The 18,272-nt window shown below is 43.4% G+C and overlaps 1 protein-coding gene and 1 long non-coding RNA gene across 2 annotated transcripts in view; both read right to left on the bottom strand.

Moving 5' to 3' along the window:
- The window catches only part of LOC138989418 (uncharacterized), a 187,735-nt gene that overhangs the window by 52,334 nt on the left and 117,129 nt on the right, over window positions 1–18,272 (bottom strand). The window lies entirely within an intron of this gene.
- Window positions 11,236–12,098, bottom strand: RNASE2 (ribonuclease A family member 2). The gene is made up of 2 exons (XM_014479728.2): window positions 12,036–12,098; window positions 11,236–11,861 (listed from the first exon to the last, which is right to left on the bottom strand). The coding sequence occupies exon 2, from the start codon at window positions 11,854–11,856 to the stop codon at window positions 11,380–11,382; it is 477 nt and encodes a 158-aa protein (XP_014335214.2). The 5' UTR covers window positions 11,857–11,861; window positions 12,036–12,098; the 3' UTR covers window positions 11,236–11,379.

Genomic DNA, 18,272 nt, shown 5'->3' with positions numbered 1-18,272 from the left:
TGATTCTGACCTGGCAGTGGGGCTTCTGTAACAGAAACAAGCGTGAAAAGCCTTTAAGATCAGTCCGGGTGCCCTCAAGACAGACAGACCTGTCAATCGGCATGTTGGGTCTGGGACACCACTGTCTCCTGGCTCTGTCATGACCCTTAGTTTAAAATGCTACTGGTAGCTGCGCCTCATTGTCCTTCTTGCTGTATTTTCCCCACAGAGCTCATCATCCCGTCTATACAGCTTGCATACTTTATTATGTTTATTGTCTCTCTCTCTCTTTTTGTCCGCTGTATTCTCTGATGACTCCCACATACCTCTAACAGCGTCTCACACATAGGTACTCAAGAAATGTTTGCTGAATAAGGCTCCTCAAATCAGTTGCCACTACACAACATTCTTAAGATGCCAAGGTCACTGATGGATAGCGGCTCCATGCCAGCCTTTACCATTTTTGTGCAACTAAAGCTCCATGCCGGTTACCCACGAGGTCAAATGGGGGGCTGGTATAGACTCCCCCTTTCCTAGTAGGACATGTGCTGCGATACAAGCCCCTTCTTATCTATGGGGACCCTCAGTCCGTTCTAATGCTTCTGGGTCCCAAATCCGCACCCCTCGCTGACCCCACGCAGCTGCCTCTCTCACAACGTAAATCAGCCTTCCGCCAGCAGAGGGCAGGAGCTGCTGCGAAATTCTGTGCTGGGCTTGCGCCTCGTTCCAGTCTGGCCTGTTTTCTTGGCTGGTTCTCCCCTGTTCCTCGAATTCCTCGCCCTCTTCCTGGGCGGGATTGAAGGACACAGGGGCCCGGAGAGTCAGCAAGTTCTTGCGTGCGCGCGTATGTGCTGATAGGATGGTGGGCATCTATACGGGAAAGTCATGTTCCCTCCCTGGGATGATGTTCTCTGGGCTCACTGATCGATCGGCCCACGGCAGCTCGAATAGAACTCCGATGGCGCTGACCCAAGGCCCGGGTGACCGGACCCACAGCGTTTTTCTTCGGGTCTCTTCACCCGCAGAGCTTCCGCCACTGAGGCGCAGATCAAGGACTCTTGATAGGGCTTTCGATGCTCTACCCATAGGGCCTCCGCTTCCTTGTTAGGAACAAACCCTAGACTTGCAAGCACAGCCTGAGGAGGAAGCCCTGCTAGAAGAGGAGGGGGCCTGGAGCTGCGGAGACCCCACATACAGGCTCAGGGCCTTTGCGCTCGGGGGAGGGTTCCCACGGCCGCCTCCTCGGTCGGCAGGGGTGCTGCGCCGCCTGGAACTTGCGCGGGCCGAGCGGGACCAAAACTTTAATGACTTTCTGGTTCTTTAACCTGGCTTTGAACTTTCAAAAGGCTCTTTTAATCACTGAGGAAAATCTCAGGATAGTAAGCAAGTAGGTTTCAGATTATGAGCGCCTACTGTGTACCAGGAACTCTCCATCATGAAGGAGGCTGATGTGCTGAAGGAGGCAGGTGGAGGAAGGAGGGAATATCTGCAGCTTCCCAGCTGGGTTTTCCGAGGTCAGCTCTGTGCTGCATCACCATGGTAGTTTATGTTTTATGTCATAAATATGAGTTATGAGCTTTGAAAGCAAATAGCTTTGTTTGAGCTTTCGATTTCAAAACAAATAGAAAAGTTTGTTTGAGTTTTCTATTACCAGGGACTCTTCCTTGGGTCCCTCGACTGAGAAGGGACTATAGTGAAGTAGTCTATTTGACTTTTTCCTTTAAAAACACACAGATGCGTGTAAATGACAGATGTAAATTCAAACATACTAAGAGAGCAAACCTAGTAAAAAGAATGTTGTCCTCTTGGTTCTTGGTCCAAATTTTATTTTCCAGATGCAATAATTTTTCAGTTTTTTTGGGTATACTTTTACAGTCTTTATATCATCTACATGTTACAGGCATTTATAAGTTTGTTGACATGTGGATAGATGCCTCTTCCCCACCTCCCCCCCATAAGTAGTAACATTTTATATTCAGTGTTCTACATTGAATATCTCTTTCCCACTGACAATATATTTTGGACATATTCCATGCCAGTGGCAAGAGTGTTCCTCATTCTATTTAATGTACTGGTTGCTTCAGTTGTGTCCAACTCTTTGAGACCCTATGTACTGTAGCCCCCCAGGCTCCTCTGTCCATGGGATTCTCGAGGCAAGAACACTGGGATGGTTTGCCATGCTCTTTTCCAGGGGATCTTTCCAACCCAGTGATCAAACCCGCATCTCTTAAGTCTCCTGCATTGGCAGGTGGGTTCCTTACCACTAGTGCCATCTGGGAAGCCCCTTCTATTTAATGGCTGAATAGTATTCCTTTGTAAGGGCCGGGAGCCAGCATGGGAGTTTCCACCCATGACAAAGTCATGTGGAGAGGCCTGATATGCAAAGGCGAGTCAGGACTCGAGGGGCTCCCCCGCCGTGGACCTGCCTGAGCGTCTACCCCAAAACCAGAATCTGTCTGTTTTACTATTTTACGACTTTCACCAACTCCTCTGACATTAATGCGGGGCTATCCCCGACCACCTTTCTCTGAAGGAAATCAATTTGGAGCTCTAGTTAATTAGCCTCCTGTGCATAATAGGAGTGTTTCAATCTAAACCCCTCAGACGGCTCTCTAATTTGCCTGACAGGTTTACCCAGACTCCTACAGCATACGATTGTTTACAGTCTCCCAACCGAGAGGCACGGGAAGCTTAAGATATTCAAATAGTATAGAGCCTCTCGGAGAGTTAGAAATTGTCAGAATAGAAATAGTAGAAGATTTCATTGTTGAGCCAATGCTTGCTGCCAAGTTTCCACATCCCCTGTATTGTATCCTTGGAAGTATATTAATTAATATAGTTGGTATATAGAAAAAATAAGTAGTGGCCTTGGTGTTAACAACTTTAGACCCTTAAGGTAATACATTCTTTCCTTTGTTGTAAGCCCACTGCACCTTTGCCCTAAAGGAATGCAACTTTATCTAACACCTTCGGAGGATGGCGCCAAACTTTAAAATAATTACTCTTAGAGAAAATAAGTCTATGGTTGACAAACCTTTATCAGAATCATAAAATGTTAACAGGTCTTCTGGCCAAAAGATGATGTAAATCACCTAAACCATTTGTATACGTTAAGTTTGCAGAAAAGAAAGCCTGTTCTCAATAAGGATCAAAGACTGCTGACTTTGCATGACTTTACACCCCCTGTTATCCTCTATGCACAACTTAAGGTATATAAGCTCCCTTTGAAAATAAAGCTACGGGCCTTGCTCAAAGCTTGGTCTCCCCGTGTCGTTCTTTCTTGCTTCCTTTTCTCTCCTTTTCTTTTCTGTTCTTCCTTCAGGACATATAATTGGAGTGTGGGGGTCCTCTGGGACCACTTACTTGCCTGGGCTTCTAAGACCCACTCGAGAAGGTGCCTAAGGTGGGGCACCTTCAGCGATTCGAGAGGGCGCCTGCGGCCTCCGTGGTCAGAGCAAACCTGATGTCACGGGTTTTATTGACTTTCCGCGTAAACCAGTTATAATGAGCCTCTAATCTCTCTGCTTTGCTATCCTTTTCACCAACGCCGTCCTCCCGAGGGAATCCCTGGATCCAACCGGGGCTGGACCCCGGTATGTAGGGATATACTATTGTATTTTATACAGCCCCATGTTCAGGATATTCTGTTTATTTTCAAAGTTTTACTAGTATAAACAAATTGGAATGAATATACTGGAACAAAAGCAGCAGTATTAAGCATCATGTGTTTATTTATAGTGCCCCTGCTATTGGCGGGTTACCTCTGGTACTATGGGTTTTCCTAGGGCCTTATGTTCTGAAGCTCCTATGTGGGTGTAGGGTGGGAGATGCTGTGGCTTGACAACAGAAAACCCTTCCAAATACACATGGTGTTGCTGAACCTAGTGAAGCCTGGGAAAAGTGAATATTTTTGGCACAATTCAGTTGGTTTTTCTTGTAACAGGAATCTGAGGAGTCAGTATCAATTGGGTCAAACTTTGGTCTTTTATGAGACTGACGCGCTGCCCACTGCACTTAGAAAGTGCTTTTAATACTGGAGAGCGTTAAAATAATAACCATGTTTATATATGGAGGATAAACTAAGATACTGGGCTTCCCTGGTGGCTCAGATGGTAAAGAATCCACCTGCAATGTGGGAGACCTAGGTTCAATCTCTTGGTTGGGAAGATCCCCTGGAGGGAGGGCATGGCAACCCACTCCAGTATTCTTGCCTGGAGAATCCCCATGGACAGAGGAGCCTGGCAGGCCCCAGTCCGTGTGGTTCCAAGGAGTCGGACACGACTGAGCGACTAAGCACAAACTAAGATACCAGGATAGATAACTTATTTTATATTCACACTGAACATATTTAAGAGCATATTGATTGTTCTCATTTGTAAAAGAATTTTAAAATTTAAATCAACCCTCACAATATTCCATCAGGCAGGTATAATTATCCCCATTTTAGAGATTATACTGAGGCCCTGAGAGTGACATAATAGCAGGTAGAAACAGAGCTTGATGTTCTCCTTCATTGTGGCTGCTCCTTAGAGGGAGGCAGGATGCACAGTAGGTTTAAGGTAAGTGTCATCCGTGTAGGTTGCCTCTGAGTCTTTTGTCTAAGGAGGGCGTATCATCCAGGCTGAAATACCTGCTTTATCAGGGTTTTGTTTCCAAGGTAAAAATGTTGTTTCCTTAATAAAGGTATTTATAGGAATATATTTATATTCATATTTATGAATTATATTTATATTTATTTTCATTCAAAAAATTTACTTAAGCATCTGACTGTTTGAGACACAAGTACGATGAACTGAGGCCTTCTATTTCACGTGGTGGGTCTCAGCCAAAACCTTTGATCATTTCTCCCTTTATTCAATGGGAAAATGTCAAAATGACAGTAGGTTAATCGTGTGCACTCAGGTGGTGATGGGGTCAGGTGAACACAGGCTTATGCTAAGATGCAGATCCCTGATTAGAAGTACTTGTAGCTGGAGTTGTCTTGGGCTCCCAAGGCAAATGGTACCTCCACTTCCTCTCACCTTGGAATAGCCCCAATATCGAGACACTATCGAATTCCATCATAGGCTTATGAAGTCAGAGTCAGCTAAAGTGAGTCCCAAATGCCAGGGTGGGAACAGGTGATGATGGAATCACCTGAAGGAAGATTTGGAAGTGCTGACTGCTGAGCTCCTGAATTCTGTCGTTTTCTAAATGCAACAAAGGCATAGGCAAGATTCACTTTGTGACTGAGTGGAACACAAAGACTAGGTATTGGTGATCACCACAGTGCCATAGTTTCTTCTAAGGCATCTTAATAAAGACCATGGAAAGTGCCCACAGAATTCAACCTCATTTGACCTCTCAGTAAAACAGTCCCCATTTTAAGACCCTGTGGAATTCATGATGACTGACCAAACACTACTGTTTGTTTTGATAGATCACCTACAACCAATATCCACCTCCCACTGCCTAGAATAATAGCTTGATACCAGAAAAACCACAGTTGGATTTCTGGCCTCACAAAATGTTATGGGAGAGCAGCAATGTGGGTATGAACCCAAGTTTCAGAATGGGACAACCTCACCTCGACCACACACCCCAACCTCTGCCCAGTATTCCATAACAGCAGGACTCAGAATGTTTGCTCTCAGTATCACTAAAAGTTATTGAAGGAACTTCCCTGGTGGCTCAGTTGTCAAGACTCTGTGCTCCCACTGCAGGGGGCCTGGGTTTGATCCCTGGTCAGGGAGCTAGATCCCACATGCTGTGATTAAAAGTTTGCATGCTACACTAAAGATCTGCTGCAACTAAAGAGGGAAGATCCCATGTGCAAATAAGACCCAGTGCAGCCTAAGTAAATAAATATTTAAAAAAAGAAATAAAAGTTATTGAGAACAGCAAAGAGCTTTTGTTTATTTGATTATATCTCTCTATATGTACTTTATTATAAATTAGGACCAAGAAATTTTAGAATGCTTAACCATTAACTCAAAATTCATTTAATAATAGCAATAGTGAATCATTAAATGTTGATATATATCATGTATTTTTTTTAAAAGCCTATTTTCTAAAACAAAAAAAAAGTTTATAAGCAGAATACCGTTGTTTCACATTTTCTTTACTGGCTGACTCTGTGTTGACAATTGGATTCTATATCTGCTTTTGCATTCATCCATTGTACTATGATAGTTTGCTAAATTATGTAAAGAGAATCCTGCCTCATATAGTTAAATGGTTTGAAAGGTAAGACCCTAATAGATACTGCAAAATGGTTTGTTCAAGGACCATGAGGGTCCTTGAACCATTCTTGACCTAATCAGTGCATGCATTCCATTTCTCAGATCACAGGTGTTGATTCTGAGGTCAACCTTTTACACAACCAGATATATTTGATGGAAATGTTGACAGTTGAAGACAGGGCTATCTTCTGCTGGACTTATTCCTGAGGTGGTAAAAGGTTTGGAGTTGTTGCAGTCACCTTAAAAAAATGTGAGAGAAATTTGCCTGATGTGTGCACCAGCATCTTGGAGAGATGGAAATGGAGAAAGAGAGGGAAACTTCGGTTTTCTTTTCATCATCAGAGTTCTGATAAGCTGCACATTAAGCCATAACGGTTCCTTGTTTCTCGGGACAGTGTAACTGCTCTTTCAGATTGTTAGGACATCACCAGCAAGGCCAAGTACGTGGAGGGAAGGGCCTTCAGCACACCATTGTGGCCAAAGGAACTCCTGAACAGTCAAAGCTGTGGAGGACCCTGTGGGTCAGAAGCTGGCCAAAATTTGGGGAAGGTGTAGAGGGTATTAAAGTAGATGAATGAATGTATTTATTTAATCCTCCACTTGGTTTTGAATCTCTGTTTTTGAGATAACTGCTCACAATGAAAGAACTGTGGCAAAAGGCTCTCACATTTTGTTAAAAAGGAAATGAAGAATTCATTCTTTCTCATTATCAGTTGCCACTAAAGCTCTTGATTCCCCTCCAGACAAATTTCACCTTCCAGGTGAGACTGAATTTTGATAAGTTCAGATTTGGTAATGTCCATATGGTGTGCTGTGGGTCGCATTTTTTAACTCAGTGGAGTATGTGAATGATTTGATCTATTCAGTATTCTTTTCCATTTTAATCACCCTGCTGTTCCTGTTCACTAAGTTCTCTCATGTCACCAGTTTTGAGTTCAATATACCTTGAAATACTAAGAATTTTGAAGTAGGCATTGTCCTTATGAAATTATTGTAACTCAGACTTCAGACACAAGTAACAGTTATCCATTTAAACAGTTATGTTTAATAACATAAGTAAAGTTTTAGTGTCAAAAAAGGCTGTGTTTCATAGGTAATTTGAACTGGGGATGAGAACAGAATTTCTGTGCTCTCTTCCCTACTCCTTGCCTCACTCTTTTTTATTTCTTTAAATTTTACTGAGATACAATTGACACACAGCACTACGTAAGTTTAAGGTGTACAGCACAATGGTTTGACCTACAAACGTGATGCAGTGATCATCACAATAAGTTTAGTGAACATTCATTATCTCATATGGATGCAAAATTAAAGAAATAGAAAAAAATTGTCCTTTTTATGAGAACTGTTAGGATTTACTCTCTTAACACCTTTCGTATGTAACATACAGCAGTGTTAATTGTATTTATCATGTTGTGCATTACAGCTGTAGCACTTATTTATCTTTTAATCTGAAAATAGTTTAACCTGAAGATGAAGATTGACTATCTTCATCCAATTCCTCCTCGCTCTCATCCCCTACCCCTGGTAACCACAAACCTAATCTCTTTCTATGAGTTTGCTTCATTTGTTTGTTTGTGAAGTATAGTTGACCTATAGCACTGTTAGCTCCTGATACACAGCAGAGTGATTCGATATTTCTGTACATTTCAAAATGGACACCGTGACATCTAGTTGTCATTTGTTACCAAAGATACTACATAATTTTTGACTATATTCCCCCACACCGTAAATGTGCACCTGAGACTCATTTGTTTCATAGCTAGAATTTTGTACACCTTAATCTCCCTCACCTGGCTCTTTCATTTCCTCACTGTACTCCCCTCTGGCAAACACCTGTTTGTTCTCTGTATCTATGACTCTGATTCTGTTTTGTTATGCTTGCTCATCTGCTGTTTAGATTCCACATATAAGTGACATCATACAGTATTTGTCTTTCACTCTCAGCTGTTTCACCAAACGTAATACCCTCTAGGTCCATCCATGTTGTCACCGTCTCTCTCCCTTATGTGATTCAAGTGGAAACACGGTGTGTAAAATCTCAGTTCCAGACAAAAACCAATCACAGGGTTTAGATCAGATTCCTCTCCTCTCACATCTCCTGACCTGACCCTGGGACCCTCTTGCTCTGATCTGAGGGTCATTTGAGACAACCCTCTTTGTACCCTCCAGAGGAACTTGCTTTGCAATGTTCCTGATGTTAGACCATAAAGCACAAGCAGTAACAATGTGAACTGCCCGTTCACTTCATGCTGGACCTTACAGAGTGTGTTGCTATCACTAACGACTTTCACTCCTCCAAGACTTCTTTGAGACTGGGTACTATTGTGAGCATTTTACAAAATTGGAAATGGAGGCCTAGTGGACCCCAAGGAACGTGTCCTTGGAATATGCTGATGTGGACAATTAACTTTTCTAATAGTGGCCACCGTGCTGCTGGCCTCAGGTTTAATGCAGCCAGATCTTGAATGTCTATCACAGAGGGTGGTGGAAGCGAAGCCTTCCTTGCTCTGCGTTGAATCCTCACGCCTCCTAAGAAAGATGAGCTACTTTTAAGCTTTAGGGCCACCACCTCCCTCTGACCCCAACCCAACCTTCAGCACAGGAACCGGGGAAGCTGAGGAACAGGGAAATAGCAGGAAGAAGGTGGGGAAGCCTAAGGGCAGGAGGGAGAGTGTGGTTCAGGAGGGAGAACAATAGGGGCTTTGTGAGAGGATGAAGGTACATTTTCCTGCCACAAGGAAGTCTCCTCTGTTCCCCTCTCCCTCCACTTTGAATCCTTCATTAAAATCTGATCATTTGAAGTTGAAAACAGAATCCCAAATCTGCACTTTTTCTTCTGCTGTGTTGCCATTACCTTATCCCTTGCCTCTGGGATTTGGCCTGGGTAGCATGAGTTCCTGACTGTCCCACAGTTCCTGCACAGCTGGCAGACTCGTCTTCAGGTCACATTATTAGAGTATCTGACATGCTCCATTGGTACCCCATAAGAAATTGCTCTTTACCTATCTTCACAGGTATGAAGCACCTGAGCCTCATTTCCCTCTATCATTAATGCTCATGATTAAAATGCTCTTGTCCTGTAAAACCAATTTTTATTTTTCTAACATGACTAATCTATATTCATGTCAGGCCCTTTGAATGCTTTCTCTCGGAGTGACTATCCTCTTAGTTTCTGAATGACCAACTTCTCATATTGCTCAGAATTTACTCCTTTTTGGGTCCCTGACAACCACACTGCAGACTGATTTCTATGAACTAACTGAGACCCACTACAGGTGGCCTGCTGCGTGGATGTGAGACCCGTGGATGTGGAGGGCCAACAGTCCTACCCTTTTTTAATAAGGGACTTGAGCATCTGTGAATTTTGAAATCTTCTGGGTTGAGGAACGAATTCCTTGAAGATACCGAGAGATAGCTGTACATTGTATTCCTCAGTATAGTTTTCCTCCCTGACACCTATCACCTGAAAAAAATAATTTTCTAAGTTCAATTCTTCTCAGTAGAAGAGGCACCATAAGGGCAGGAATGTATCTGTGTTTATATTGCATCCGCACGACCTTAGAAAACTACCTAGAAGACAATACCTGCACATCGGTTATCTGTTGAGTGAATGAAGGGATGAGTGATGGGTGAGGGGAAGATGACACAAGGCAGAGAATGATGGGGCAGCTGAGTTAACTGTTAGAGAGGCTGTGTCCATGTCTGGGAAGAGACACATGCTCTGTAGAGACAAGAAGGTTCACCGAATCCTGCATCATGGCCAATGTGACTCCAGCCTTGCAGTATTCCAACTCCTCCTTCTGTTACTCCAAAGCATTTGGGAGAGTGAGATCATGTCTTTCCACTGTTTATTAACCTGAAGTCAGTGGTTTCTGCTGAGCTCCAGAATTTTCCAAACCTAGGATCTCCATGCAATAACTCCAACCAGAGGAACAAATCTTCCAATGGCTTCTCCAGAGAAGATGCTCCAGTGCAGCTGGTGTGTGCAGTACTACCAAGAGCAAGAATGAATGATCATATGAGGGGGGTGGGAGGAAAGGAAATTGCTATATATCTGGAGCTGGAAAAGGAGCTGATATAAAGGAAGTCAGAAACACCAGACTCAAGGACAGAGGTACAGATTTGATGACAAGCCACCTCTGTTTTATTCTGCATGAAGTCCTGCAAAAGATTCAGCCTGTCTCCCAAGCAATCCCTTGAATGCTGCTCCTGACCCCAGTGTGTGAGGAGCTTTCCCTTCCTGCTCCTCACTGATTCCTGAGTGCAGCTCTGGGATGGAGGGAGAGTAGGGGCTGTCATTATCGGCTTCCTTTTCTGTCAGTCTATTTCCAGAGTCCTGGAGCCTGTGCCCCTTCCTGACCTGAATGTGAATGAGCCACTGACCGATCCTTGGGAGAGGGCCTCATTCCAGGTCTCCTTCCTGACCTTCTCCACCACATGACAGGCTGCTGCCTCCTCCAGGGCATAGAAGTTCTCAGAAAAGGGTGTCACCCCTTCTCCAGGTAGTACTAGAATCTGATCATGTACTACCCGAACACTTTATATCAATACACATTCGACTCAAACTGGATCCACCCCTAGGATGACCATACATACCTGAAGATTTGATATACTTATTTAAAAATGGATCTCTGAGCCTAAAATTTGCTTTATTCTTTTGGTCTTATCACAATTATGATATTCCCCTTTCTTTTCATTTTTACACCATATAGTTTACTGCTATCATTTAGTGTATGATTCTTCGATCAGAATAAAATACATGTGTTTCTACTTACTGAGCCCCCTGATACTGAAACAGTCAGCTATGAATGGAAGCCTCGGTTTCCTGCCCTACAGCAGAGAGAAGGAAAAGTCTGCACAACTTCAAGACACAGGAACCTCTTATCCTCATGTCTCTCATTTTCCCACAAATCTCTGTTGAGAAGGAGAAATGCCTCTAGACCAGGATGTAGCCACACGACAGAAGGGCACAAGCAGACACACAGAGCCTTGTGTGTAATGTTGTACAGTTTATTGTGGGTACATATGTAGCTTCAGCTGAGCAAAGCTTAAAGGGCACAGGGGGGCTGGTGCCATGAGGACTGATGCTGGTCTCCCGGGAAGATCAGGGGATAGGACTGCAGCTATGACCATGGGGCTTGGCAGGTAAGCACAGGCCAAAGTTCTGACCCCAAATTTAGATGATGTTATCCAAGTGAACTGGAACCACAGGGTACCTGGGACTGTCCCGAGGTGATCTGTTGTCACAGGCAACGATGAAGATCCTCCGTGCCCTTGTCCGTCGGTAACGGCAGTTTGTGTAGTTCCTTGCATTTCTTGTGAGGTTGCAGTAGGTTATAGGCACTTGGACTGAGCTATTATGACAGTTCATCCTGCCTGATGTAGAGCAGGTTACATTTGGGGTGTTACAAATACGAGCTACATAAGCAAATGTTCTGTGGAGAAAAGTATTTCTACCTTTACATACCATTCTGTAACGGTTAACCACTCTCATTGCGGCATTACATTGATGGTGGGCCATATTTATGTGCTGAATCTCAAACCACTGAGCCCGGGTTAAAGTACCAGGTGGGGCATGGAGTGAGATCACCATTCCCAAGAGCCCCAGCAGCAAAATGAGACGAAGCCGAGAATCCTGCTGTATTGGAACCATGTTTCCTGTGAAAAGAAGGGTATATTTTGCATCCCAGCAACTAATAGTACAGTCCCTCCTCACTCACCCAGCAGACCCCGGCTGTCACTGTGTTTCTAGCTCCTTTCTCCTCACCCCAAAGTCTGTCCTGTGCCCTGGGCTCTAACTTAAGCCCTAGGGCTCCTTGTCTTACCCAGTACCTCTGCTGTGGCTCCTGTGAGAACAGATCCAGCTGAATGTCCTGGGGCTCAGGGGCAGCTGGTGTACCCCCATCCTTGGGACTGGTGATATAGAGCAGTCCCTGTGGGTGGGGCCAGCAGAAGCATGAGGGTTCTGAGTCTAGGGCATGAAGAAACCCGCAGACTGGCACAGGGCCCACTCATGCAATGAGCCTCTTTGTTTCATCATTTGCCAATCTGTGTGTCCCCAGGGACACACCACTGCTGCTTCTCTTGTAGGAAACCTAATTCTAGGCAGATGCCTAGAATTGAACAATCTAGGATTGTTCAGGGCCCAGCTCTGCCACTGGGTCTGGACTTTCAGATAAAAAGTATCACTGGCTGCAGAATGGCCTTAGATTTTATAACTTAGCTTGGGGGCAACACATTGAAAGACTAAAGTACATAAAGGCAGGCCCAGTACTCAGCAAATAAGGGTCAGGGAGGCTTGTTTGCACAAGAGGAATTCAGGTCTCCGTTTAATTTTTAGTAATCGTCCCGGTTCCCTCTCACCCAAATATTCTTTATCTCTTCACCTCCCTGTGCTGGAAAATTGAGCTCTGGATTTCTCATTGCACAAAATCCTATAAGCAATTAGTTTGCATCTATGAGTTTCTGTTCTTGTTGTCTTTTTTTTTTTTTCCTGCTTCCCATGCACTGAATTCACTTTCTTTTGTTTTTACCCTGGCCTGATTTTTGCTCTCACTTCCTGTGAAGTAGCATAACCTTAAACACCTAAAAGAAAGTCTGTAAGATCTACCAGAGAATGAACATTTAGTATTAAAGAGGGGATTCCAAGCTAGAGCTTGAATTCTTGCATTCTTTTTAATCTGTGATATTTTCTACAAAACAGTCTGCCTTAGAGCCACCATTTATCTTTCTAGTACATTTCATTTCTCATTGTTAACAGGAAAAAACTTTTTTAATTTATAAAATGAGCATTAGTGGATAAGACATTGCCTTCCTGGAACTATGGAAGTCATAGCGTATAACTTGATGCATGAAACATACTCTTGGTCCTCAGAGAAGCAGAGAAAAATTATGGTACACCCGTGATTTTATTACAGTGTGATAGAGGTAAAAACATTGTGTGAAGACATTTTTTGAGGGGCACTTCAGACAAAGGGATAGGAAGGTTTCCAGAGGAAATGTCCATTTGAGCAGGGTTATAAAGGATAAGTAGCGTTTAGGGACTTTAGGGAATAAATGAGCATTCTAGACTTAGAAGATGGTGTGGGACACTGTACAGACAGGAAAAATGTAGTAAGGTATGAAGAGCCTTCAGGTAAGAGATGTTAAATCTCTGGTCTAACCTCTAAGTTAGAAAACTAGATTAGGTCCTTAAATGGTACTGTACAGTCTGCCACGAAAATTAATCCAGGTTATTTATTTTTACTGTCTTTCTATATTTCTGTCATCTAGAAATGCAATTATTTCACCATTGATGTCTTTAAATAAACATTGACATAATGGTGACCTAGATAGGACTCAGTTCAGTTCAGTTCAGTCGCTCAGCCGTGTCCGACTCTTTGCGACTCCATGAATCACAGCAAGCCAGGCCTCCCTGTCCATCACCAACTCCCAGAGTTCACCCAGACTCACGTCCATCGAGTCAGTGACGCCATCCAGCCATCTCATCCTCTGTCGTCCCCTTCTCCTCCTGTCCCCAATCCCTCCCAGCATCAGAGTCTTTTCCAATGAGTCAACTCTTCGCATGAGGTGGCCAAAGTACTGGAGTTTCAGCTTTAGCATCATTCCTTCCAAAGAAATCCCAGGGCTGATCTCCTTCAGAATGGACTGGTTGGATCTCCTTGCAGTCCAAGGGACTCTCCAGTGTCTTCTCCAAAACCACAGTTCAAAAGCATCAATTCTTCGGCACTCAGCCTTCTTCACAGTCCAACTCTCACATCCATACATGACTACTGGAAAAACCATAGCCTTGACTAGACGAACCTTTGTTGGCAAAGTAATGTCTCTGCTTTTGAATATGCTGTCTAGGTTGGTCATAACTTTCCTTCCAAGGAGTAAGCGGTGCTAATAGGATTCTGCTGGAAATCCTGTCCTGCCTAAAATGCATTAATATCTGTTATCAGGAAACAAGTGTTTTTTTCCATGTATATTTTGTGAAAAGAATTTTCATGAGAGATGAGGATGTCAAAATGAATTAAATGTAGTTTAGCCCTTCTGTGATGCTGACAACCACCCTGGGTAGAAGGACCTGTACTTAACTGTCTATAATATGAACTAAAAATCATACACTGTGGTCACAGGGGATGCAGCTGGCTCAAAAACCTGCTCTGGATTGGCATATACAATTTTACATTTAATACTGGGTTTTAGATATTCACTCTTCAAATTGGGATCATTCACATAAAAATCCGCATTCCTGTGTTATCTTTAAGATTCGGGAGATGTTGGTGCACTGAGTCTCTTTCACCACAAGGGATCAACTAGGGAGGAATAGTCCCTGACTTTGGTGAAGGTGGCAATAGTCCGGGGGTTTTCGCTCACTCTCCTACCTACTGATCACATCCTGTTCACTCAGATACTGCCCATCACGCTTGCTACAAGTGTCCTGAGAGGCGACTCACACAATATCATGACTGATTTGCAACCACACTCTCCACCTTTAAAATTGTACTTGGAGTACACTTCTATGATTCTCCTGATTGGTCTGTCCACAGTTTTCCACTTGTGCACCTTTACCTTACACTAAATCTCTTCACATAAATTTTAGTTGCTGAGTCTGCATATCGCTCAGTAACTGCCACTGATCAGTCAGTCAGTCAGTTCAGTCGCTCAGCCGTGTCCGACTCTTTGTGACCCCATGAACCGCAGCACACCAGGCCCCCCTGTCCATCACAACTCCCGGAGTTTGCCCAAACTCATGTCCGTTGAGTCTGTGATGCCATCCAACCATCTCATCCTCTGTCGTCCCCCTCTCCTCCTACCCTTAATCTTTCCCTGCATCAGGGTCTTTTCAAATGAGTCAGCTCTTCGCATCAGGTGGCCAAAGTATTGGAGTTTCAGCTTCAGCATCAGTCCCTCCAATGAACCCAGGACTAATCTCCTTTGGGAGGGACTGGTTGGATCTCCTTGCAGTCCAAGGGACTCTCAAGAGTCTTCTCCAACACTACAGTTCAAAAGCATCAGTTCTTCGGCACTCAGCTTTCTTTATAGTCTAAATCTCACATCCATACATAATTACTGGAAAAACCATAACCTTGACTAGATGGACCTTTGTTAACAAAGCAATGTCTCTGCTTTTGAATATGCTGTCTAGGTTGGTCATAACTTTCCTTCCAAGGAGTAAGTGTCTTTTAATTTCATGGCTGCAATCACCATCTTCAGTGATTTTGGAGCCCCCCAAAATAAAGTCAACCACTGTTTCCACTGTTTCCCCATCTATTTGCCATGAAGTGATGGGACTGGATGCCATGATCTTAGTTTTCTGAATGTTGAACTTTATGCCAACTTTTTCACTTTCCTCTTTCACTTTCATCAGGAGGCTCTTTAGTTCTTCTTCACTTTCTGCCATAAGGGTGGTGTCATCTGCATATCTGAGGTTATTGATATTTCTCCCGGCAATCTTGATTCCAGCTTGTGCTTCTGCCAGCCCAACGTTTCTCATGATGTACTCTGCATAGAAGTTAAATAAACAGGGTGCCACTAATCACAACTACTAATTTTAGGTAGTGTGCTTTTTCCTCTTGGTTGTTTTCAGAGAACTGGGTTAGTATAACACTTCAAAGGGACCTTTTCCCCTCAACATGAAGACACGTTTTTTCATGGAGAATAAATTTCTAAACCTTTCTTAGTCCTGAGGCCTGCCACATGCCCTCTTCAGAAAGTTAGGGTCAGGGACTTTGCTAGTGGTCCAGTGGCAAGACTCCACACTCCCAGTGGGGCCCTGGTTCGATTCCTAGTAAGGGAACTAGATCCCGGGTGCCAAAACTAAGAGCTGGCACCACCAAATAAATTAAAAAAAAAAAAAGTTGTGGTCAGGTAAAGGATCTTGATTTGAATCAGATCTCTACTGCTTCTGAGACGTGATATGCTCTACGTACTATTGACACTTGGCCACGTGGAACACACCAGAGGGTGGGCTAGTTTAAGCCATATGGCCAGTTATGCAGGGCCATGAACACAGGAAATTGTGAACTCTGTAAATAATAACATACTTGTCAGAACTATTGTGTGAATTAAACAAGAGTAGCTAAGGATAGTAAAGTTAAAAAAAGAGACAGTCCTCTTTTCTTGGCTAATGATCAAGCAGAAGTTAAAAGATATTGAAATCTAGTTATGATATCCCAACTCAATTTCCTGACTGCTGTTATCAGCTCTTGCCTTGTTGCTGAATTAGACAAAAGGCTTTTGAGGCTTATCTACCAAGGAGACCTATCAATATAAGATCTATGAAATCTACTTATACTACAACTTGCAGCTGCCCCTCCCCCACCCTCATTAGCAGGTCTGCTAGCCTAGCTGATTTTGAAGTTCTGGAAGGTGTGTATATTGATTTCTTTCCTTCCCTTACTGAAATGCAGACCCAAGTCTCAGAAAGCTTCTCCCACAATAAGAACATTCACAAAAATATAAATTGTGGAGAGAAAAACAATATAATCTTTACATAAAAGTGATTGAAAATTTTTTTTGCCTAAATTCACTAACAAGTGTTTTTCAGAAAAATTAGATTTAATTGGATTAACAAATCACAAAGGGAAACTCAATTTGCAAACAAAATATTTCTCCCTACCCAAACATGTATAAGCCAATAGGGTACACAGAAAATCACACATGGACTCATACACACAAACAATGCTTTATTAGGGGTTGAAAGACAGAAAATGACTGAACTGAAAGAGATCTCTAGTCTATAATCTTCACTTTAGAGATGAGTAGGATGGGGTAAGTGGCCCGCCTCCAAGAGCAAGTTTGTGAAAGACAGGCACCAAACTACAGGTTTCTTTCTTCATATTTGTAGTGATGTCATAGGTACCCTGTGTGATGCTGATAAAGATTCTGGGTGTGAAATAGTAAACATGAAATGAGTCCCATGAAGCAGTCTGTTTAAGATCATTGACAGATCTGAGAGTTTTCCAAATGGCCTTCCCCTTATGGTCTGGGAAGAAAATGTCCATAATATAATTCCTATAGGATTAGAGGAAAGAGGGAAGGCAATGAAGGTTCCATTTCTGCTAGGAATATCCACCGCTGAGAGGGACATATCTGTCTCCATGGATGTCATCTGCTCTGCAAAAGCCCTGCCCTGAGACTTTCAGGTATTCAAGAAAGGAATCGGCATATTAGACCCAGAAACAGGAACCTGACACCCAGTCCTTACTCCTTACACATAGAGAAGCCAGAGTCTTTATTCTGCCTCCATGGGGCAGAGGACTAGGAGAGGGAAACATGAAGTTCACTCTCTTAGAACTGAGCACACCCACTTTCTTTTAAACAAAATTTAAAACAGGCATAAGTAATTTAAGAAAGTAGAAATATTTTCTAAGATGCAAGGCATATAGATTGTCAATTACCCTTCAAGCTCACCCACTGGAGGGAAGGTTTGGCAGAAACACCTGCTTCATTCATAAGCTGCGGAATCAGGAGGCTGATATATGCAAACACTTCAGAGATATATCTTTAGGTTAACTACTCGAGTAAGGAGAAAAATCACTGGAGAGTTAGACCCATTAAGGAGTGAGTGGGTGAAAGGCACCTTCTTTCTTGGCAAGTCCTTCTCTTCTCTCCTCATCACTTTCTCAGAGAAAAGAAGTTGGGGTGGGGCGGGGGGCGGCAGTGAAGTGGAAAGGGGATGTGAGAAGAGTAATTTCTGTGAGTACAAGAGTAAGCATAGCTAGGGGCCTGTCTACAATGCAAGAAATGCAGGTTTGATCCCTGGGTTGTGAAGATTCCCCTGGCAATCCACTCCAGTATTCTTGCTTGGACAAGCCCATAAAAAGAGGAACCTGGAGGGCTATATAGTCCACGGGGGTTACAAAAGAGTTGGACACTTAGTGACTATAAAACAATAGGGGCCATCAGGAACATTAAGTGTTTGGGCCAAGAGTTCTTAGAAATAGTTATCTTGAGGGAAAGGGACCATAGCCTGCTCCTTGACCTCAGCCTTCCTTGACCTGCTTTCACAGGGAACATGAATCTGACGTGGACCCTTCTCCTCCTCCTCCTGCTGGAGCTAACTGTCTTCGCTTCAGGCCT

The sequence above is a fragment of the Bos mutus genome, chromosome 10 (genome assembly GCF_027580195.1).
Source record: "Bos mutus isolate GX-2022 chromosome 10, NWIPB_WYAK_1.1, whole genome shotgun sequence".
Taxonomy (NCBI): Eukaryota; Metazoa; Chordata; class Mammalia; order Artiodactyla; family Bovidae; genus Bos; species Bos mutus.
Note: the sequence above shows the minus strand (reverse complement) of the source record. Positions and strands in the feature narration are given on the sequence as shown.

Excerpts from the sequence above, each read along its gene's own strand:
- RNASE2 (XM_014479728.2), bottom strand. The coding sequence starts at position 11,856 with ATGGTTCCAATACAGCAGGATTCTCGGCTTCGTCTCATTTTGCTGCTG.